Source organism: Chrysochloris asiatica, unplaced genomic scaffold (assembly GCF_000296735.1).
Source record: "Chrysochloris asiatica unplaced genomic scaffold, ChrAsi1.0 scaffold00045, whole genome shotgun sequence".
Lineage (NCBI taxonomy): Eukaryota > Metazoa > Chordata > Mammalia > Afrosoricida > Chrysochloridae > Chrysochloris > Chrysochloris asiatica.
This window is the reverse complement of record NW_006408563.1, coordinates 7,307,843-7,332,281: the sequence shown is the minus strand read 5'-3', so window position 1 is coordinate 7,332,281 and position 24,439 is coordinate 7,307,843. Positions and strand designations below refer to the sequence as shown.

At 35.1% G+C, this 24,439-nt stretch overlaps 1 protein-coding gene across 1 annotated transcript in view; it reads left to right on the top strand.

The window, feature by feature from the left end:
- The window catches only part of NBEAL1 (neurobeachin-like 1), a 244,930-nt gene that overhangs the window by 147,747 nt on the left and 72,744 nt on the right, over positions 1 to 24,439 (top strand). The window contains exons 19-31 of the mRNA XM_006862026.1: positions 387 to 520; positions 987 to 1,146; positions 1,252 to 1,354; positions 1,906 to 2,062; positions 4,930 to 5,088; positions 6,915 to 7,074; positions 12,441 to 12,529; positions 15,511 to 16,068; positions 16,512 to 16,687; positions 17,848 to 18,001; positions 18,291 to 18,419; positions 20,990 to 21,295; positions 21,384 to 21,533. Coding sequence (XP_006862088.1) covers positions 387 to 520; positions 987 to 1,146; positions 1,252 to 1,354; positions 1,906 to 2,062; positions 4,930 to 5,088; positions 6,915 to 7,074; positions 12,441 to 12,529; positions 15,511 to 16,068; positions 16,512 to 16,687; positions 17,848 to 18,001; positions 18,291 to 18,419; positions 20,990 to 21,295; positions 21,384 to 21,533 — 2,435 coding nt within the window. The remainder of the gene's footprint in view (positions 1 to 386; positions 521 to 986; positions 1,147 to 1,251; positions 1,355 to 1,905; positions 2,063 to 4,929; positions 5,089 to 6,914; positions 7,075 to 12,440; positions 12,530 to 15,510; positions 16,069 to 16,511; positions 16,688 to 17,847; positions 18,002 to 18,290; positions 18,420 to 20,989; positions 21,296 to 21,383; positions 21,534 to 24,439) is intronic.

Sequence of the window (24,439 nt, the reverse complement as noted above, 5' to 3'; positions counted from 1 at the left end):
AAATGTAAAGGTAGACGTTTTATAGCAAGGAAGGGAGTGATTAACTTTCCAGTCTGGGAGCGGAGGTCCCTAGGACCATCAATGGAGAAGAGCGCAGAAAGTGACCCTACCCAGAGAAGCAGTGATGCCTGAGATGGAGGCAGAGAAGATGACATGGAGCAAGGGAGCAGCTGGGGACTTTAGATCCAGAGAGGGAGAGCGACTCTCTGGTTGGTTGATGATGCATGGAGGGGATTGTAACCATGGCAATGAGAAAATATACGATAGAATGAATGTAAAACTAATGTTCTCCCATGTAAACTATCATATAATTCACAATAAAACATTTTTTAAAATGTAATATAAAAATGATACAAGTGACTATGATAACATATTCACAATTTCAGAGTCAAGACTAGAGAGAAATTTAGTTGCAACATTTATTTTGATTGTGAAGCACTTTATTCAAAGACATCCTATCAACCAAGACAATCTTATTCACTCCCATGGAGTCGCGACTCTCGGTACCCTACTTCAGAAGGTAAGCCAGTCTGATATCATGTAGATATTGCTGATGATTGTATTTAGCAGTTGGTGTTGGTTTTTTTCTTTTACTAAATAAATGGATTTTTGAAACTTTCGTTTAGTATAGTTTAAGCTATATTTGTGGGTATAATTTGTTTCACAGGAAACTTAAAAAAACTCATATTCAATCACTTGGTGCAAGAATGACTTATTTTAGGTGTAGAACCTTTGATACTCATACAGGACCATACTGTTAGTATTGGTATGTGGATTGTTTGATACATTTAAATCTGTATTTTACAAATATGACATGGGAAAAATATGTTCTAGCACTTTACATCAGAAAAAATTACTTTTAAGTTGTTTGTATTTTTCTAACCCAAATTTTTATATTTAGTAGATAGTTTGAATTAATTAAAATTATACTTTAATATCAATTATTTCAACTGAACTTTACACAAGTTTCTCTGTTTTGATTTAAGGTGCCAACTACCTTGATGGATGTGAATGTATTGATGGCAATCCAAATATTAATTGAGCAGGTGTCTTTAGAGAAGAATATGCAGCTCTTGCAACATATGTATCAGTATTTACTCTTTGACTTTCGTATTTGGAACCGTGGAGATTTTCCTTTACGAATTGGTGAGATCAGGCTGTTACATGAAATTTTATGGTTGTTGTAGAAATTTAGAACTATCTGTGTGACATTTTTATGCATATCATTTAAGAATGCACTTTCTGTTTTAGGTCATATACAATATCTTTCCACCATCATCAAAGACAGCAGGAGAGTTTTTCGAAAGAAATATGGCGTTCAGTTTCTCCTCGATACACTTAGGATTTATTATGGGTATGATGTTCATGCGCCTCCTCAGTTTGATAATGTTTTCTATCAGCTACTGGATTGGAACATGTAGATTGTTTCTTTTCCAGCACTTCTAATATCCCTTAGCTTCACAGAGGCAAGATAGTTTGGAAATTAAGATAATGAAAAATTGACCACATAGATTGGATTTGAATCTTGTGTTCTGTTATTTGTATAGCCATCGCCAAGTTACTCATTGGTTTCTCTGTGCTCAAGTTTCATCATCTGTGACGAAGAAATAAATAATACCTATGGTGGTTTTCGGGAGTTAATTATGTTAGTATGTGTGAAGTATTTAGAAACTGTCCCTGCCACTTAGTAAGTGTTGTGTAAATGTGTAAGATGTATTCTTATTTTTAATGTTTTATTTCTGAAACTTAACTTTAGAAAACTTTCCTTAAAAAGAAGCCAAAGAGATCATGGAATTCTGACAATTATACAGATAGATCTATTTTTTATATATGAAGTCTTTCTTATTTAAAAAAAAATGTAAAAATTAAAAATTTTAATTCTTGGTCTTTGGCTTTCATTTTCAGGAGTGGTTGTAAATATAATGAACTGTCTGTAGATGATATTCGAACTATAAGAACATCTTTGTATGGATTAATTAAATATTTTCTGAGCAAAGGTGGAACTCATGAAGAGATACAAAGTATTATGGGTTACATAGCTGCTACCAATGAAGAAGAACAGGTATTATGCATAAGATAAATTAATTTTTTTTCTTTTTAACATTTTAGCCACTATCACATTTTCTAATAAACATGTATTTCTTTAATCAGTATGTTGAACATTTTAAGAATAAAAAGAAGTGTCAAGTACTAATATTATGTAGTTAATGAAATTTTAGGTACTTAACTGAAATTTTAGATAATATAATACATGCCTTTTTCTTGCAATTATGGCTTATTTTTATAGCTCACATTGTATTTTTATCATTATCATCAAAGTTACTAGACAGATTTGTAATTTAAATTTTAGCATAACCTAGTTCTATAAAAATTTTGCATAAAGACTAAATTGTAAAAATATTTCTATTTTAAAAGTACTTTCACATACTGCAAAATAATGACACCAACTAATCCTCCCATAGCACTCACTACTAAACTGGGTTCAGTCATTTATTGCCATGGCCACACAGAACTCAAACACCATATTCACAGTTATGGAGTTTATTAGCGAAGTTACCAGGTTACAATTAAGGGTCAGAAATTTTCAGGGTACAGTTGTTTCTGTCAGGATAGCCTCCCCACAGCCATTGCCATAGGCAGGTGTCTCTCTGCATGGTCACTCTTGTAGGGCTGCTGATATATACCCACAAGACTCACCCCTCTACCATAAACCTTGTCCTGAAGACATGCAACTCTAGCTCCCCCAATTAGGTGCCTGAAGGCAGCCCACCGTGAAAGCAGCCTCCTGCTCAAAGCCTCTCAGCTTTATTTGCTCCATGGGCTGGGAAGCACACTGCTATGTCTTGTGCTGTGGCTTTTGATTCTATTGCTGTTGTTCCTCCTCTGCCATAGTTTTCTGTACATGGGTCAAGGAAGTTCAATGCATAGGGATTTGGGGGTCCAAAGAATGCACTCTACTCCTGGCTTCTCTTCTTGATCATAGTGAGATCCCACCTCTTGCTTCTGAAATGGCTCAGTTTAAACCCATGCTAGTATGTAAAGGGTTTACAATTAAAATTAGTTCTGTTAACATCCACAGATGAGCCATGCCATCCTCTCAGTATCTTCTCCCACCATCTCTTACCCAGATGTATCATGAGAAAGTCATTTGTTGGGAGTTTACAAAGACTATGGTTAGACGAGACATTTAATAATTCACTAAACCACATATACATTATCTTATTTAATACTTAAAACTCCTTTTAAGATGAGTAATTTTCAATGTGTAATCTCTGGCAGCTTTACCTAGGAACTTGATAGACATGCAAGTATGTGTTCCCCATCTTTATATCTACTGAATCAAACCCTTCAGGGCATTCTGATGCACAGTAAAAGTAAGCAACCACTGTTGTACAGTATTCAGAGTAACAAGTACTCTTCCTTTTTACACATTTGGAAATAAAGGTATTTACAGAGACAATATGACTTAGAAAATCATGAGACACAGGTAATAAACCTGAAACTGGAACCCAAGAGTATTTACTCTTTATGTGATCTTTCTGTGCACCACTTTCAACATCATAAATTTGGGCCACCTTAATTTATGTTGACAAAATAGTTTACCACCTTAACATCATGTACTAATCATTGTGTTCTTAATATTTACATGATGTTAAGGTGGAAAAAAATTTTAGTCAGCATAGTTGTGTTGTATAGCTGGATTTAGTAGGCTGTTTTAATGTAAGGTTGGAAAGTGTAGGCAAATGAGTAGCCATTTTACTTGCTAATTGCTGCATTGCCTTATTTGTTGGCAATGATATGTTCTGTATCAATTCAGTAAAAAAAGTTTTTTGTTGAGAATTTATATAAACAGAATTATACTATTAGTTGCAGGCAATACAATGATAGATGGGTTATCATTCTTCTTCTTAGCCTGTTGGGAACCAGGGTCAGTAAGAGAGGTTTACAAATAACTATGAATCAAAGAGGATGAAGTGGCGCTGTGGGTTAATGCTCCAGACTTGCAGAGCCGTTTGAACTGCAAGGTTGGCGGCTCAGGCTCACCAGCTGCTCCTTGAAAACCCTATACAGGGTCGCTATGGGTCAGAATCGACTCAACGGCACTTAACAACAATGACAACATAGGAGGAATACAAAGTATTACTCTCTATGTGGGAGAACTGGGTTCAATCTCAGGCCAAATCACCCAAAGCACAATTACCACCAATCTGACAATGGAGGGTTATGTTTTGCTATGATGCTTATATGTTCAGTGGAACATCTAGAATAAGACAGACTAGGAAGAAAGGCTTGGCAATAGACTTCCCAAAAAACTTAAAATGAGCACTCTATAAATTAATTATAGCAGTCCGATCTCACTGTGTATGAAGTCATCCTGAGTTGGGACTGACTTAGCACCTAACAACAACAGCAACATGAGATTGCCATAGGGCAATAAAACATTTTAAGGAGCCCAGTAAAGGCTGTTTGAAAGCGATGGCTTTTCATATGTACAAAACAAGGCAGATATAGTTTTACCAGGTAAAAGATATAGAAAAAGCCAAAAGTCTGTTGGAAGGAAAAGATAGGGTTGTTTCAGAAGGTATCAGTCTAGTTAAGCTGGACATTAGGATGTATTCAATACCAAACCAAACCAGTTGCATTAAGTTGATTCCAACTCATGATGATCTGATATGTTAGAGTGGAACTATTAACCAAAGGATTTTCATTGACTTTTATTTTGAAGGTAAATTGCCACCTTAATTTCTTTTGAGGTGCCTCTGGCTGTAATTCAACCCCACTTTTTTAGTTAGTGGGGAATGTGTCACCCAGGGAATCATTATGGTATGAGTTGAATAAGTGTTTTGTTTATTCTTATAAAGCTTGTGGCTTTATTTGTACTATGTATCTGAGTGTGATTACTTGTTCCGTGTTATTAAATTTTAAAAGCTCTTTGGAATTTTGGATGTACTCTTCAGTCTCCTACGTACCAGCCCAACTAGAGGTCAACTTTTCTTACTGCTGTTTGAACCAGGAAATGCTGATATACTTTATGCCTTGCTTTTGAATCAGAAGTACTCTGATAGACTAAGAGAAATCATTTTTAAGGTACATTTCTTAAACATCCTAATAGTTTGGAATATTAGTAGATATATGAGTATACTTACAACATTCCTATTCTAAGAATATAAAATGTTTTCTTGTTTACTTTTAATTTTAAGTTAATGCATTTTTTTCCTATTTTAGTACATTAGTTGTTTAGAGTCATATAGTTATTTGTATATTAAAAAAATAACTAAATGTATTGCATTCTAATAATTCATATAAAGTCTACTGTGTAATGCTATCCTCAAGGTAAAGTCTTCTCATCTTCTATTTTTAATTTAAGGTGTATCTAGATAGAAATTCAGAACATTTTAGCAGTTAATAAAGACAATCAGTAACAGTTATGTGGCACTCATATATATCAGGCAATTTTCATATATTGACTTATTTAATACTTGGAACAACTTTAAGAAGTTAGTTTTATTTTTAGTTTCGTTTTACAGCTGTAGAAACTGAGACTAGAGAGATTAATAACTTCTCCAAGAGTCTGTTGTTGCTAAGTACCGTGGAGTTGGTTCCGACTCACATTGACCCTACACAGGGTTTCCGAGGCTATAATTCTTTATGGGAGCAGAAAGCCTCATCTTTCTCCCCCAGAACAGCTGGTAGTTTCGAACTGCCGACCTTGAGGTTAGCAGCCCAATTCATAACCACTAGACTACCAGAGCTCCTTTTACATAGATCCTCGCCAAGGATATAGAACCTACTTTATTAAGTTATCCAAAATAATTGCTCTGAACTAGAACTCAGCTCACTTTTACGTTAACTACAAGTAGATGAGTCAGTCATATTTCTGCGGCCAAATGTACTGATATTTTTCCCCATGATTTATTTTCCTGGTCAGTATGCTTAATTGTTTTGTGACTGTTATTTCCCCTTACATTCTTAGAGTTATATTGTAGTGTATACTAACAGAATCCTGTTTGGGTTACCTGTGTTTGGTATTTCTAAACTTCCAAAAAAAAAAAAATGGGTTAGTAACAGATATCTAGCATAGTCTTTCATTTTAAGTACTGATTGTGGTGACTTATGCTGATGTGTGTGGCACTATAAGTTAAACACTGGACTGCTACCCACAAAGTTGACAGTCCAAACCTACTAGCCATTCCTCAAAACCATATACAGGGTCGCTTTGAGTTGGAACCAACTTGAAGGCACTTAACAACAATGCTGCTCTTTAGAACATCTGCCTATACAAAGGAACTTTTATAGAGATTTTTATTTCTCCATAACAACTTTGAAGGGTTAATAATACTTGGCATTATTCTAATCAAGTAACCTTTTCATGTAGTGTTTCAGTATCTCACATTAAATCTCACCTAAGGATATGGGACCACTGATTTTACCCTCTGTATTATTAGCATTGGTGTTTTTTCAAGAAATGTTTCCTTATCCTTACATATTATGTTGTTGACTGCTACATTAATGCATTACTTAGTTAACTCAGAGTGTTTTATAGACAAATGTTTGTATATCTTGAAAGCTATAAGGTTTGTTTGTAAGTTTTAGCCATAAAGAAGCAAATCTTAAAATTATTCCTATCCTCTTCCTGTGAGAAATATATGTAACCTAGAATTTTAGACATAATAATTATTTAATTTTGTATCTCAATGGCAATTCATAGACTAACTTTTTTAAAATATGTGTGGCATAGAGTGTCCTTCCTGTTACTAGTTTGTTGGTGGTATTTTTGTGTTTTTTTTTTTTTAATTTGACAAATTAAATGATGTTCCAAAAACATTGTAAATTAATATTTTGTTTACTATTCACCTAAGTAATAAACTGTTTTTAGTTCTGTTTATTGAGAAGAGTGTGTTACTTGTAACCAGGTTATAGAACAAATGTTGAAATGCACGAATGTTTATGAAAGAAGTAAACAGCGTATTCGACTCAGAGAAGTTGGCTACTCAGGATTGGGACTCCTTCTCAGTGAAGCACCCATTAATACTTCTCTCATTAAAAACCTCACCAATCAGATTGTAAATACAGGTACGACTAAGACTGATGATACTAGTGCATTTAAAAGGTGTTGTCAGTAGCAGAGTAATTCAGTTTGGTGGTTCTTATTTTTTTTTTCCCTAGAGTTTCCCCTACTATCACCTTAGATTGTTTTAAAAAATACCTGGTATTTGATAAAAAGCAGTATTTTCCTTGCTTAGTGTATCTAATATATCTTTGTTATTTTTCTCTCCTCAGGACATAGCACAATGGCTAGTACCTGATAGGGCTTCACTGAATGTTTTTTACTAAGTTAACAATCCACCTATCAGTTTGTCATACTGTGGTGGCTTGCTTATTGATATAATGCTGGAAGCTATGCCACCGGTATTTTAAGTACCAGTAGGGTACATTCATGGTCGACAGGTTTCAGGTGAGCTTCCAGACTAAGGCAAACTAGGAAGAAAGAGAGCCCGAATACTTCTGAATACTTACCTGAAAACCTTATAAATAGCCATGGGACACTCAGAATGTTGACTATTGAAACATGATGAATAACACCAACTATAGTGTCTGAAGATTAGCCCTTCAGATTTGAAGACACTCAGAATGCGACTGGGGAAGAGTGGCTTCCTCAGAGTAGAGTTGACCACAATGATGCAGTTGGAGTACAGCTTTCAGGACCTTCATTTGCTAATGAGGCTCAAGATGAGAAACAGCTATAAAATTCATTAATAATCAGAATATGGGATGTATGAAATATGAATCTAGAAAACTTGCAAGTTTGTCAATAATGAAATGAAACACATAAATATTGCTTTCCTAGGCGTTAATGAGCTAAACTGGACTGGTATTGTCCATTTTGAATGTGAAAATCGTGATTTACTATGTCAGGAATGACAAATTGAAGAGAAATGATGTCACATTTGTCCTCCAAAAGAGCATTTCAAGATCCAGGTGGTGAGGAGGTGTCAGGTAGATTTCAGGATAAAACAGACATTTTAAAGGAGAAAAAGATTAATAGGATATAGGGTAAACTCACAGCAAATTAACACTTCACAATATATCAGGAAAAGGAAAATCCAAGAAGAACATGGAAACATTAAAACTATGAAGAAACTGACAAGAAAAAGCACAAAAAATAAACTCAGCACAGGAAGGCATGTAGAAGAAAGAAACCAGCAGCACCACAAAGAAATAAACATAATGATAGCAATTTATTCATATGTATCAATAAGTACACAGAAAGTTAAGAGACAGAGAATGACAGAATGGATAAGAAAACAAGATCCTTCAATATGCTGTCTACAAGAGACACACTTTACATACAAACACAAAAACAGATTAAAAATTAAAGCATGGAAAAAATATACCAAGCTGACTGCAATAAAGAACAATCAGGATTGGCAATACTAATCTCTGATAAAATAAACTTTAAGGCAAGAACCAGCATAAGAGACAAATACAGACTTTATCTTATGATTAAAGAGTCAATTGAACAAGAGAACATAGCCATAATAAATACCTGTGCACCCATCGAAAAAGCCACAAAATATATAAAGCAAATTCTAATAGAATTGAAGAAAGAAATTGACAGATCTACAATGATACAAGGAGCTCTGGTAGCGTAGTGGTTACGAATCGGGCTGCGAACCTTAAGGTCAGCAGTTCGAAACTACCAGCCACTCCGCGGGAGAAAGATGAGGCTTTCTACTCCCGTAAAGATTTACACCCTTGGAAACCCTGTACAGGGTCGCTATGGGTCGGAATCGACTCGACGGCACTTCACAATCACAAAATCACACAATGATACTAGGAGATTTTAGTACACCACTTTTGAAAAAGGATAGAACAATCAGAAAGAAACTGGACAAAGACACATAGGAACTAAACACATAATCAATCAACTTGACTTCATAGATGTGTACAGAACATTCAATCCAACAATAGCACAATGTGCATTCTTTTCCAGTACACATGAAACATTCTCTAGAATAGAGCATGTGTTAGGCCACAAAGTTGTGTTGTTGTTAAGTGCCGTCGAGTCGATTCCAACCCATAGCAACCCTGTATAGGGTTTCCAAGGAACAGCTGGTGAGCTTGAACCATCGACCTTGCAGTTCAAATCGCTTTGCAGTCTGGTGCATTAACCCACAGCGCCACACCAGGACTCAAGCCCACAAAGTAGCCTCCATAAATTTAACAACTTCAAAATACTACAAAACATCTTAGATCACAGTGCTATAGCATTACAAATCAACAATAGGAAGATCAAGGAAATAAAGTCAAATACATGAAAACTGAATAACACCATGCTTATACGCTACTGGGTGGTGGTTGTAAAGTGCCATCAAGTCGGTTCTGACCCATAGCGACCCTGTATAGGGTTTCCGAGGAGCAGCTGGTGAGCTTGAACCACCGACCTTGCAGTTTAAATGACTTTGCAGTCTGGTGCATTAACCCACAGCGCCACACCAGGACTCCTAAGCTACTGGGTAGTAAAACAAATAAAAGGTGAAATTAAAAAATTCCTAGAAACAAATGAGAATGAAAGAACAATATACCAAAACCTTTGGGACACAGCAAAGACAGTGCCGAGAGGACAATTTATAGCAACAAATGCACATATCCAAGAAGAAAGAACCAAAATTAGCACTTTAGCACAACATCTCCAACAATTAGAAGACCACGAAAGTAAACCTGCAGTCACCAGAAGAAAAGAAACAATACAAATTAGAGCAGAAATAAACAAGATAGAAATCAACAAGATAAGAAGCCAGTTCTTCCTTGGCAAACCTAACTAAAGAAAAAAGGGAGAAGACACAAATACCATGCATAATAAACAACATGGTTGACGTTACAACAGAGCCAGTGGAAATAAAAAGGATGGTAACAATACTATGAAGAATAGTACTCCAACAAATTTGGAAATCTAGAGGAGATGGATACATTTTTAGAAAAATATGACCTTCCTAAACTTACAAAGAGTGAAGTAGAAAACCTGAACAGATTTGTAACATAAGAATTGATTAGGTAATCAAAAAACTTGCAAGCAAAAATAGTCCAGGCCCAGATGGCTTCACTGGTGAATTTTACCAAACATTCAGAGAACTGTCACCAATTCTACTAAACTATTCCAGAATATAGAAAGGGATGGAAATTTTCCTAATACATTATATTAAGCAAGCATAATAACCCTCATACCAAAAGTAGAAAAGGATATCACTAAAAAAAGAAAATTATAGACCAATATCCCTCATGAACATAAACATAAATATTCTCAACAAAATCCTAGACAATAGAATTCAACAACATATTAAAAAAATAATACATAATGACCAAAAAGCGTTTCAAGATCTATATTGAAGTATAATGCTGTCTGTGATAGGATAATATCTATACAATTACAAGGAAGACCAGTTAATACCATTGTTAATCAAATTTATGCACCAACCACTAAAGCTAATGATGATGAAATTGAAGAATTCTGTCAGCATTTTTCAGTCTGAAGCTCATCAACATGTAATCATAATGTATTGATAATTACTGGTGATTGGAATGCCAAGCTTGGAAACGAAGAAGGATCAGTAGTTAGAAAATATGGCCTTGGTGATAGAAATTATGTTGGAGATCACATAAAATTTTGTGAGACCAATAGCTTGTTCATTGTAAACTCTTTTTTAAACAACAAAAAGATGACTGTACACATAGACCTCACTAGAAGGCATATACAGAAATCAAATTGAATATTTTTGTGGGAAGAGATGGTGGAAAAGTTAGGCCAGAGGCAGGCTGTGAAACAGATCATTTATGTAAGTTCAGGCTGAAGTGGAAAAAAATTAAAACAAGTCTACCACATCCAAAATTTGACCTTAAATATGTACCACCTGAATTTAGAGATCATCTCAAGAACAGATCTGATGCCTTAGACAGACACTAATGACCAAAGTCCAGAAAAGTCATGGGATTAACATCAAGAACATCATACAGAAAGAAAGCAAAATGTCATTAAGAAGACAAGAAAGAAGGAAATACCAGAATGGATGGCAGAAGAGACACTTGAAACTTGCTGTCCATCATAGAGATACTAAAGCAAATAGAGAAAAAGGAAGTAAAAGAGCTGAATAGAAAGTTTAAAAGCGCAGCTTCTCAAGTGTTATTATGAAATGTGCAAAGACCTGGAGTTAGAAAAATAAAAGGGAAGAACATGCTCAGCATTTCTCAAGCTGAAAGAACCGAAGCTTCAGCTTGGCAATATTAAGGATTATGTGGTCAAAATAGACTATAGAGTCCTGATGTGGCACTATGGGTTAATGTGCCAGACTGCAAAACCGTTTGAACTGCAAGGCTGCAATTCAAGCTCACCAGCTGCCCCTTGGAAACCCTATACAGGGTCGCTATTGGTCAGAATCGACTCGACAGCACTTGACAACAAACAACAACAGCATGGGCAAAATATTGAATGATGCAGAAAGCACCAAAACAAGGTGGAAGGTATACGTAGAGTCACTGTACCAAAAAGAAATGGACGTATCACCTTATATGCATGTGAAATTTGGACAGTAAATAAAGAAAATGATAGAAAAATAGATACAATTGAATTATGGTATTGGAGAAGAATATTACAAATACCATGGATTGCCACAAGGTCAAACAAATTTGTCTTGGAAGAAGTACAGCCAGAATTCTCCATAGAAGTCAAGATGGTGAGACTTTTATCTGATACTTTGGACATTTTGTCAGAAGGAACCAGTCCTTGGAGAACGACATCATGCTTGGAAAATAGAGGTTCAGTGAAAAAAAGGAAGACTCCAACAAGAAGAATTAACACAGTGGAAGCCACAGTGAGCCCAAGCATAACAATTGTGAAGATGGTACAGGATTGGGTGGTGTTTTGTTCTGTTATGTGTAGGGTCTCTATTAGAACTGTTTTGACAGAACCAAACAATAACAAGAAAAGGACAGTAAAGTAATTATATAAGAAGATTTTCATTTTCTTTTTAAGTGGATTAATTTTTTAAAGGCAAAAATTAATACTAATTTCAGATTTATTTTGTTTGTTTCCCAAGTTTTATTTAAAATTTTTTCTAGTACTTAATTAACTACAGTGAGTAGAATTTATGCCCAGTGCTGGGAGTTCAAAACAGTATTGTCTTAACTGGTTTTAATGTCTTGATTAGATAAAACATGCACATAAAAATAAGTATTGTAAGAGCCTAGCAGTATGGATTATATGTTCAGCCAATAAAATGTAGAGAATAATTCTTTAGGTTTGGCTCAGTAGGACATCAAACTTTTTTTTTTTAACATACCTATGAATTTTGAAATGAAACAATTATTTCAGCTTTTATATAACTGGCCCACAATTACTTCTTTGATTATCTCTAGAATTTAATTTTAACTTTTTCCCACTATAGATCCTGTTATTAATTTCAAAGATCTGCTTTCTGTGGTATATATATCTCACAGAGCATGCATAAATGTCAGAGTGGTCATCTGCAGAAAGGTTAGTAAACTTTCAAGGTATATTTTTTTAATAGCAGTATTATTCTATGGATGACTTTTGGGTTGTGTGTGTTGCATATTCTTTCAGTTATTTTGCAAAAGACATAATTTTTTTAAGGTTCTTTTTTGAGATTTACTAACTATGAGAAATCAGTGTATGAACATAGCCTTCTTAGCCTCATATGATCACATGGAAATATGCCCTTTCCAAAGTCAGAAATTTATTACTAGAGAATAATTTCTTTATCAAGAATCTGCAAAGATTATGACCATTTGTAATTCATGTGACGTATTTTAGAGTTTCTAAATCTTTTTAACCTTGTTGAAAGAATTTTCTATGATTTGTTTATGAATATCTCAAAAATGACTAGCTTTTGATGTATCCATTTTAACCCTTTCCTAAATCAGTTAATATGGGAGGCCCTCAAAAAGTTAATGGAAAAGTTCCATTCACTTTTTAATTCAATTTTTCTACTAATTTTTGAAGCCCTCTTATAGTTACCCTGTAAATCCCTTCCTCACCATAACCTTTTCCTGTCTCCATTGGTAACCATTTACTGTAACATCCCATGAGCATTGATCAGTAATCATCATTATTGCTCACAGAAGCAGCAGTCTGTTATGTAGTGTTTAAAGGCTAATGTATACTGTTTACTTTCTTGTTCTTTTTTAAAATTTTGTTCCCTGATTTTGGCAAATTAATTTTCTAGAGATACATCTTTTTCTTTAATGGTTGCATAGTTTTTCATTCTGTAGCTGTTCTATAAAGTATTATTTTAGTTCTCCATTGATGAGCAGTTAGGTGTTTCCTACTTTTTGTGTTGTAAGCTGTTGAAAAAAAATTTTTTTAATGTATCAATTTGCTGATATGTGGTGATATGTGTATGTTGTTGTTGTTGTTAAGTGCCGTCAAGTCGGTTCCGACCCATAGCGACCCTGTACAGGGTTTCCGAGGCTTTAAATCTTTACAGGAGCAGAACACCTCATCTTTCTCCCGCGCAGCGGCTGATAGTTTTGAACAGCTGGCCTTAAGGTTCGCAGTCCAATTCGTAACCACTGCACGTACTATATAAAATGGATTGCTATGTCAAAGATATTCACATTTTTCATTTTGATGGGTTTTTCCCATCAAAGTAGGTATTGGTTTACATTTCCACCAACAGTGTCACAGTAACTGTTTCCTGGCAAGATCCTCAACTCTGAGAATTTGAAGCAGGTTACATAAATTGATCCTTTCCATTCAATGAGCAATTGGATAGAAACATATTTCGAAGCAGCAAGCTTCTAGTTTTTTACCTCTGATGTGTGTGGCACTATAGGATAAGCACTTGACTGCTAACCTCAAGGCAACAATTCAAACCCACCAGCCGCTCCTCAGAAACTCTGTACGGAGTGACTATGAATCAGACCTGACTCAGTGGCACTTAAAAAGAACAGGAACAACATATTTATATAAGATAGACGTAAAATATGCCTTATTTTATGGAAACTTTCAAGTTGTAAAATCATGAAATATTTTTTCCTAGGCAAAACTTACCTAGAAGAAAGAAAAATTGGTTTTTCTATGCTGATAAGTAACAGCTCACTAATAGATAGCATTACTGAAGAGAGAAACTTCACAAGTCATTGTGACTCATTGTTTTCTTTTTCCGGGACATGGAGTAGTATCATTAATATGGAAGTCCCTGCCAACCTTATTCACCTGCAGCTATGAAAATTGTCAGACTTAGAACTTTTGTTACATGGGGAGCCAAATATGAAGTTATTTTTATATTTACCCAGAAATGTATTGACTCTGTGATAAAAATGTCTTAGAGTTCTTATATGAATTTCTGATAGTTTTGGAGAACTTGTTTCATTCCCAAAATTTTGAAATCAGTTGGATAGGAGTGATAATAAATATTGCCCTGTCAAAGACTGCTCTTAATTTCAGCTTCTTATTCAGGTTAAGGAGCTCTGGTGTGGCACTGTAGGGTAAGCACTGGACTGTTAATGAAAAGATTGGTGGTTCAAACCCACCAGCTGTTCATTGGAAACCCTGTATAGCAACATTCAGACTAAACAACGGCATCCATTTTATTGAAATGGATTTTTTTCAGAATTAAAATTTACTTTTTATGATACTTGTGTTACATGTTGTTGTTATGTACCTACCGTTGAGTTGGTTCTGACTCACATCAACCTTGTATAGGGTTTCCAAGGCTGTAAATTTTTGTAGGAGCAGAAAGCATCATCTTTATCACGGGGAGAGGCTTGTGGCTTGCTTTCTAGTGCTTATCTTCTAGAGCCACCGCGTCCCCTCTGTGTTATATGGGATTAATGGAAGAAAAAAAATTTTTTTTCTGCCAAAGCTATTATTAACTTTAGGACTTTGGGAAAACAAAGAAACAGGGAAATACTACTCTGGGTATACCCAGGTGTGTATGTCCTAGTCACTTCCCTGCTCCTACTGCCTAGAATTGTGCCTAGCATGTTATAGGTGCTCAGTAATATTTACTGAACAAATGCAGTAAATTCATGGAAAGTATTCAGTTGAGAGAATATAACTTTGTTGTTCCGACTTGTAGTGACCCTGTATAGAGTTTTCAAGTAGTGGCCGATGAGTAGTTTGAACCACCGACCTTGTGGTTCAACCCAATCTTATGATGCAGTGCTTTTATCCCTCAGCGCCACACCAGGACTCCAGATATAACTTTAAACCCTTTTATATATGCCATCATTCTACTTACCGTTTCTCTATGACCAGATTAAATTATGTAAATTTCTCTGTTTATGGAGTTGAGTACTTCTTTACAATGAGTAATGTGTAGATCGGTAGTAAACACAATGTCTTCCAAATAGCTTACAACTAGTCTTTTGAAAAGTAAATCTTCCCACAGTTTCTAAGAAAATTAAGTTACATTCTTATTAAAATAACTGAAAATTTTCATGTAAAGTATGATGTACTTTTTTAAAAATTCTGTGTTCTTAATCTCTTTGCAGATTTTGCAAATTTTGCAGTCCCAGCCAGATGCAGCATATCATATATCACAGCAAGTGGGTTGGCAAGACACCTTAGTTAGACTTTTTTTAAAAGCCAGTTTTGGAAATGGAAATACTCTTAATAGAATGAAAGACAATGACAAAAATATTTCAGCTGAAGACATCAAGAGGAATTTTGATGAAAAGACAGATGAGGAAAAAATTAACACTTTTTCATCAACTAATGTGTCTTCAGACCAGTGGAGTTTGGAGGATAGACACTCCCTTGACTCAAACACACAATTATTTCTTGAAGATAGCTCTGTAGGAGAAATATCTTTCAAATCAGAGACTCAAGAAGACTTCTGGCGTAATACCACTTCACATTTGAGTTTAGATCTGAGTGGAATTGACTCATGTGAACTGAGTGAGAGTGGAAGTCAGATGCCAGACAGCCTGCCTAGCACACCATCCCCAATAGAGTCAACGAAATCATTTTCTGTGCAGTCTGACAAAGAAAGTAGCAACACAAATGATACAGGCTTTAGTGATGACTTCTCCTTATTTGAGAGCCAAGAGGTAACATTCTTTATCTGTCCATGTGTACTTTTTTTTTAGTATGTCCATTATATACTTCTAATGTGTAAGCAGTTGTTAACAGTTTCTTATGATATACATGTGCTAAATTTAATGATCTAGAAGTCACTGGATTGTAAGTGCATGTATAGCCTCAGAACCCCTATTTAGGGTCGCAATGAGTCAGAATTGACTCAATGGCAGTGGGTTTTGTTTCTGTCCTATAGGTTCACTAGAAGTTGGAATCTAATCAATAACAGTTGATAGGTATAGAACAAAGCTAGTGTACTATTTATCTTTGTGTCTCTGGGGTCTAATGAAATGCCAAGTTCATCGAGGCTTATAAAATGTGTTGAATGATTACAATCTGTATATGTAATAGAACTTATGATGTGCTTTTAGCACTTTCTCCTAATAATTGAGTATTATTGTATCTTTTTTAATAGAGATGTGAGGAGGAGCTTATTCAATTACTGACAAATATTTTGAATTATGTAATGTGTAAGGGACTAGAAAAGTCTGACGATGATACTTGGATTGAACGGGGGCAAGTGTTTTCTGCACTGACCAAACCAGGAATATCCAGTGAGCTACTTCAGCCTTCACATGAAATAAAATTTATGTAAGCATTCAGTTCGTGATTTTCCTCTTCCTTTTCGAGTGGGCAGAGCCTGAGATAATAGTTACTTAACATTTGTTTATTCTGTATCTCTTATGGGTATAGGGGGAGAAAATAGAAACTTTGTTAAGGCCTTTTTCCTATGTTGAGCTACTTGGACCTTCAGATGAAATTTAACTAGTATAAGCATTCAGATAGTGATTTTTTTACGCTCTTCCTTTTGGAGTTGGGCAAGAACCTAAAATAATAGTTGTTGTTGTTAAGTACCGTGGAGCTGGTTCCCACTCATAGTGACCCTGCACAGGGTTTCCGAGGCTATAAACCTTGACGGGAGCACTATACCTCATCTTTCTCGCGCCGAACTACTGGTAGTTTTGAACTGCTGACCTTGTGGTTGGCAGACCGACTCGTAACCACTATGCTACCAGAGCTCCTTAAAATAATAGTTACTATACATTTATTTATTCAATATGTTTTTTGTGTGTGTTTAGAGGGAGAAAGTGATCTACTGTGCTAATCCCCTTTACCTATCTTTTAACTTTTTAGTGGGATCCAAAACTAACTCCGATGTGAAGGGAATTAAATCTTAAGTTTGGTTGGGTTTTAAGTAATGACAGATTCTCTATTATTTCAATTGCCTTCAGTGGTATCTAAGGATTTGATGCATTTTGTTATGCAGGTTTGTCCAAATTTAAGTGTTTCCATGTTGAGGGCAAGGAGTAGTATTTTTGCGAAATTCTTTTAAAGCATTACACTTCCCTGAAGATGATATGGCTCTGTAACAGTAGCACCAGGGAAGAATTACTTCTTTGTTGCACATGGCTAAACACTCTGTAAAGCTTAAGAAGGCTTTCTTCCGTAGCCTTTTCAACATCTGGCTGTAAAGAAATTAGATATCTCATGGAATTTAGAATGTGAGTTATTTTCATAGCCTTTTTATAGTCAAGTGAATTACAACTTTTACCTGACCTTTAATAATAGGTATATTAAATGTAGATAGTCCAAAAATTGAAAAGTTATTCTATTGTTGTTAAATTCACCCCATAACTGCCATAGATCATATATCTTTGGAGATGCAATTCTGTTATAAATAAATAACTGTTTTCTATGTCCTATTTGTCTAAATTTATGATTATTTAAAGATGATTTTATATTATACCTAGTTTGTTACAGAAGATGTTAGAATGGGCAGTCACAGAAAACAGAGAAGTAAAAACGAATCCAGGAACTGCTGAAAATGCCTTCCGACTCATTCTGATCATACAGGACTTTCTGCAGTCAGAGGGACTAGTTAATTCAAACATGTGGACTGAAAAGGTACAATAATGTCTCTTTAAATTGATAGTTTTGGTAGTCAAAGATTTTATTCAATGTAAGAAATTTTATACCCCTCCTTTCTAGGGCATAAATATTTAATAAAGTGATACAAAAAGATGTAGTAAGTAGCAGATTTTGTTGGTATTGCTAGGATGATTCCTTTGGATGTTGCCAACTGAACTTGTGCTAGTTTTTTAGTATTTATGATTTGCATTAGTGTTGGAGAAAATGCATCATCAGTACATTAAAAAAGTGAGATTTTAATTTCTAATTTTTTTCTTTGTGGTAGCTTTTAGAGGATATAATGCTGCTCTTCGACTGTCTGTCTGTGTGGTATTCTGAAAGTCCTGAATGGGTAAAACTCTCTCAAATTCAGATCCAGTTGCTTCTAGGATTCATTGGAAAGGGTAATTTGCAGGTTTGTCAGTTCTTTTGCATTCTTTTCTATCTTTCATAAAGCATAGATGTTACTTATTTGATGATGCCTCTTTAGTGTCTTAATTTTTTCATTAGTACCAAAAATATCCTTGATTTCAGTTTGGTGAGATCAGAAAGCAATTTATTAATTATTTTCTTCTTGGTATTTATGACTCAGTATAATTTTAAGATGTGCTTTTAAAGGATTTACTTACAGCTTATATACCTCATCTCACTTGCTGACATGGTTAGGTTCCTAAGATCAGTATTATGTACAAACAGAAGATGATATCAGATTTACAAAATGAAGGGTGACTGCTTCATTATATAACTGTCAAATTACATCATTGCTTAACTACCTAACCACTGAGAATCATAGCCCAGCCAAGTTGACACATAACTGTAAACATCACAACTACTGTTACTCTAAGCTATCACTATGGTGATCGTTACTGCCAGACATGCTTTGTGAATGTGCAAAATAAGCATTTAGTAGATTATTTTACGATGGTAATAATGTGCAATGTCAGATAAAGAGATAATCGATAAGTGAGGAATAAGTTTATTGGAAAGGATTATTCATCTATATTCAGTGTAGCTAGGTGCTATACAAACTGCTTAGACTGTTAATATCTGTGCAGTTTAGGGCTTCTACTTCTAGGAAAAAGTTTTAATTGTTCATAGTCATATTCATAGATTAAATTGAAGGGTGGAGGAAAGTTTGTGGAGGGTGAAGAAGCTCTACATTTCAGAAGAGGAATTAAAAGTTTTGAGCTGCCTTATGCATTGTTTCTTGTAATGATCTCTGCTTCATCATGACTTACATGGAAAAGGCTGCCTGAGGTCTGTTATTGTTGGCTTGGTCAGCAAACACCTATACATACAGTTCATACCAGCATTGTCCTGAACTTGCAGCATAAACACAATCTGAAAATGACAGCAGGTTCTAATATTTTTTTTCTCTCTCTTGCTTTTCTTTATTTTGGAAGAAATCCAGAAGAGAAAAGGAGACACAGTAGAACACTTGTCCTGCTTTGCTTGTAAAACTTGTATCTTTTTCCTGTGTAGACAAAAGGAATCCCCTTTTGACTTAATTTACTTCTTGACATTGGGGTTTAAAGTTAAAGCTTAATAGTAATAGTAATGGGAAGTATTCCTTTGCTTGACTTTATGCTCTGATTGTGTTTTTTTTGTTGTTGGTTTATTTGTTTTTTTTTGTTTTTTGTTTTTTTTTTTTGGAACCTTAAGGGTAGTTACATTTCTGATCAAATACTATGTCTCCTGCCTACTTGTTCTTTGTGTATCGAATACTTTTGGTTCTAAGTAACAGAAAGACTAGCTCAAACTGACTTAGTTAAGTTTATTAAGTCATGTAATTGAAAATTCCATAGTGTAAATGACTTTGAGAAATGATTTAGCCAGTGTTCAATTCCATATATTTGCTGTTCTTGGAATACTTACTACTCTCAGTCATCTGTCACCCTGTCTTGAGCTGGCTTCCTTTATGGTCACCAAATGGCTACCAGCAGCAGTTGGAGTGATATGTTTCCTTATTCATCTCCAGAGAGAAAAAAAGTGCTTCTTTCCACAGTCATTATTGGCAGATGAGTTCACCCTGGGTGTCTCATATGTCTACATATTTGCAAAACAGAGGCACTAGCTGACTTGGTTATAAACTTTCTTTTTGAAGTTGTATAGTGAACAACTTTGGAAGATAGAGATAGTGCCTTCTTCCAGAGCAAAGGACTAGTTTGTTTATTGTCTATTATAGTAAAGATGGGGTCCTGGTATGGCTCTGTGGGCTAATGCACTGGACTGCAAAGTCAAGCTCACCAGCCACTCCTTGGAAACCTGTACAAGGTTGCTATGGGTCAGAACCAACATAATAAAGATAATGTCTCCCTTTGGCAACGGTCAGGTAGAATTCCTGCATGGTATGAAAGATTTGGGTTCCCTATGTACAGGGTCCCTCTCTTATAATGCAGTCATCTTCTAATCCTGTTTGAAGTTTGGGGAGCCAGCACAGATGCTAATATTATAACTACTTCTATGGCTAAGGATCTTTGTCTCTGAAGCAGGAGTTGCTTGAGATCTTCTGCCAACATCCATGAAACTGCAACAAGCTAATTTGTTAAGTTGGAAGTAAGATGAAATCAGAGAGGCTTCATAGTTCTTGGCAGTTACCATATAAAAGTTCTGAGTTTGCACTGGTAAGACCACTCCTGAATGAATCACTGTGACAGACAATGACATGGGTTAACTTACTGGAGATGAGTTAACTGAATCAATGGGTGGAATGTTCTGCTTAGCTTTTTAAAAGCTTTTGCTATAGGTAGAGAAAGGGTCATTCCCCATTTCCTGCAAACTTGTGAGAGGAGTGGTATGGATGTTGGGATGATAAATTCCCCAACACAACTTTTCTGTATATTCCAAGTTAATAAATATGTGTTACTTTGGTAATTTAAAATAAAAAAGAGCTTTAAGAGGAGCTAGACAGAAATATGATGACTACCAAATGTCTGCTCTTTTATCTAAAGTCTTACTTTGTAACCTACATTATTTTTCCTCCAGGTTTGTGCAATGGCATCAGCAAAGCTAAATACACTCCTTCAGACCAAAGTGATTGAAAATCAGAATGAGGCATGTTATATTTTAGGGAAGCTGGAAAGTGTTCTAACTCAGTCAATCAAAGATCAGACTGAAATCTACTCATTTCTGATTCCCCTTGTTCGTACCCTGGTTTCCAAAATTTATGAGCTTCTCTTCATGAACCTGCATCTACCTTCTTTGCCTCTTACCAGTGGTAGCTCTTCATTTTTTGAAGACTTTCAAGAATATTGCAGTTCAAATGAATGGCAAGTTTACATAGAAAAATATGTAAGTTTTATCATTTTTTAATAAGATTTTTTATACTAAATTATCATAGAAATATATTTTTAAATATGTGTTTTCTTTTAAAAACAAGATTGTACCTTATATGAAGCAGTATGAAATCCATACATTTTATGATGGTCATGAGAACATGGCACTTTATTGGAAAGATTGTTATGAAGCCTTAATGGTGAATATGCATAAACGAGATCGTGAAGGAGGGGAAAGCAAACTGAAATTCCAGGTAAAAATGATTAAATAATTTTAATATCATGGTTATTATTTTGATTATGGTGGTGGTTGTGTGCCACTGCGTCATGTAGGGTTTCTGAGGCTGTAAATTTTTACAAGAGAGGAAAGCCTCATCTTTCTCCTGTGGAACAACTGTTAGGTGCGAACTGCTGATTTTGTGGTTAGCTGCCCAACTCTTAACCCACTGCACTACCAAGGGTCCTTAAGTTGATTATAAGCATTTAATATTCAAATGAGAGTGATAGGAAGCCTGACGTAAATCTTAAAACAAATAGTTTTTGTTTTTGTTTTGTCAAATAGAAGTGAAAATGACTAATCAGTAATGGCTAAAATAAATTAATAGCAAAATGTTCTGTATGTGACGATTATGTAAAAAATAACTAGCTGATAGTACGTTAGTAGGTATCTCTAAGGATGGGGGTTGCTTGTGGGTATGTACCATGGAGTTTATTCCGACAGCTGGTAGTTTTGAACTGCTGACCTTGAGATTAGCAGCCCAACTCATAACCACTGCATTACCAGAGCTTCTTATAAGGATGGTAGGTACAGGGAAATTTTATAGCACAAAACACTCATATTAGAAATTTTAGTTTCCACTCTGGTAGCATAGTGCTTACGAATTAAGCTGCTAATCTCACTGTGAGCAGTTCGAAGCTACCAGCTGTTCCACGGGAGAAAGATGAGGCTCTCTGCTCCCATAAAGATTTACAGCTTCTGAAACCCTGTACAGGCTCACTATGAGTCGGAATCGACTCCATGGCACATAACAACAACAATGACAACCTTAAGCTAGAAAAAGAAAAATACTCTAAGCCCATAGCTAGATGGAATTAATAAAGAGCAGAAATCAATAAAATTGAAAACAGCACAATAGTAGAGAAAATCAGTGAAACCAAAATCTGTTTCTTCAAAATATCAATAAAATTGATAGATTTCTAGCCAGACTGACAAAGCAAAACAAGAAAAGTTAAAAAAAAAAAAAAAATCACCAGTATTGGAAATGAAAAAGGAGTATCATCGCTGATCCCACGAAATCAAAGTGATAATAGGAGAATAAAACCAATGACAACTTAGATTAAATGGATCAACTTTTTGGAAGACATAAAAATCCTAAACAAATGCAAGAATACACAAGCAACTTAAATAATCCTACATATATTAAACACATTCGTTATTTAGAACTTTATAAAAAGGAAGATTCTAGACCTAGGTGGTTTCACTGGCAAATTCTACCAGACATTTAATGAAGCAATTGCATCAGTTATTCATCATCTCTTTAGTAAATAGAAAAGGCGTGAGCACTTACCAGCTGATTTTATGACCCATACTGCACCAAAACTATACAAAGTCAGTGCTAGAAAACTGTGGACCAGTATTCCTCAGGAACATAGATGCAGATGAAATCCAGCAATATGAAGGAACTTTAAAAAGCTCCTAGAAAATTTCCATTATCTTTTAGTTCTATTTTTCCACAAACTATCTGAAGCCCCCTCATTTATAAAAAAATAATACATCAAATCAAACGGAGTTTTTCCTGGCAGTACAAGGCTGGTTTAGCATTCAAAAATCAGTCAGTCCACAGTCTAACCATTAAGCCAATAGACATGCTGTATGAAAGAACAAACAAGATGTTTTCCTCAACCATCCATTTTATTAGAGATTTGCTGATGATAAGGAAGGTGGCTTCAGGCAGATGGCCAAGTTGATATGGTGATAGCAGTGAGCTGCTATACTGTTTCCGGCTGGGAGTTTCAGATTGTTAGTTAGGGCACTCTAATACCTGTTATGGCACTCATTTTGTCAATGCTTATTGTATTCCAGGCATTGCTTTGTATGCTTCATATTAATACCTAGAATAAAAGTATTATATATTTTTTAAAAATCAGTCAGTATAATGTAGCACATTAACAGGCTTACCAAGAAAAATTACAGGATCCTATCAGCAGATGGTGGAAAAGCATGTGCCAAAATTCAGCATCATTCATGAAAGTTCTCAGCACACTAGGAATTGTTGGAAACAATCCTGCAATGCTTTCTTCCTAAGATCAGGAACAATGTAAAGATGTCCAGTCTTACCTCTCCAAGTCCATTTGTTGTTGCTGTTAGGTGCCATTGAGTCAGTATGAACTCATAGTGACCCTATGCACAACAGAATGAAACACTGCCCAATCCTGGGCCAGCCCCCTACTGTTGCCACACTTGAGCCCATTGATGCTGCCACTTTGCCAATCCATCTCACCTGGGGGTCTTCCTCTTTTTCTATGACCCTCCAGGACAGCATTATACTGTAAATCCTAGCAAATGCAATAAAAATACAAAAAGAAGTAAAAGACATTCACATTGGAAAGGAAGAACTAAAGATATCTCTGTTTGAAGATAACATGATTAACTACAGTGACAATCCCAAGGAATTTACAAAGAAGCTCCTAGAATGAATAAATGAGTGTAAAAAGGTTGTAGGACACAAGAACAATATACAACACTTAGTCTTATTCTTATACACTTGGAATGAGCAATTGAGAGCTAAAGTCGTAAAAGAAATATTATTCACAATAGTTTTAAAAAGATGAAATACTTAGATATCTAGTACAATATATATAGGAGCTGTATGCTGATGAAATATAGAAGGTGTAAACAAGTAGAGATATACTATTTGTGAATTAAATGACTCAGCAGTCTTCTTAAGTCATGTTAAGATATCAGTTCTTCCCAAATACTCCAGTGATTTAATGCATTCAAAGTCAAAGCCCTAGGATTGTTTTTGAATATAGACAAGTTTATTCTAAAATTTATATGGAACGACAAAGGACTTAGAATACAACTTTAAAAGAACAAAATTGGAAGACTTACGTTACATGATTTTAAGATGCATTATAAAGCTACATTTTTCAGAATATT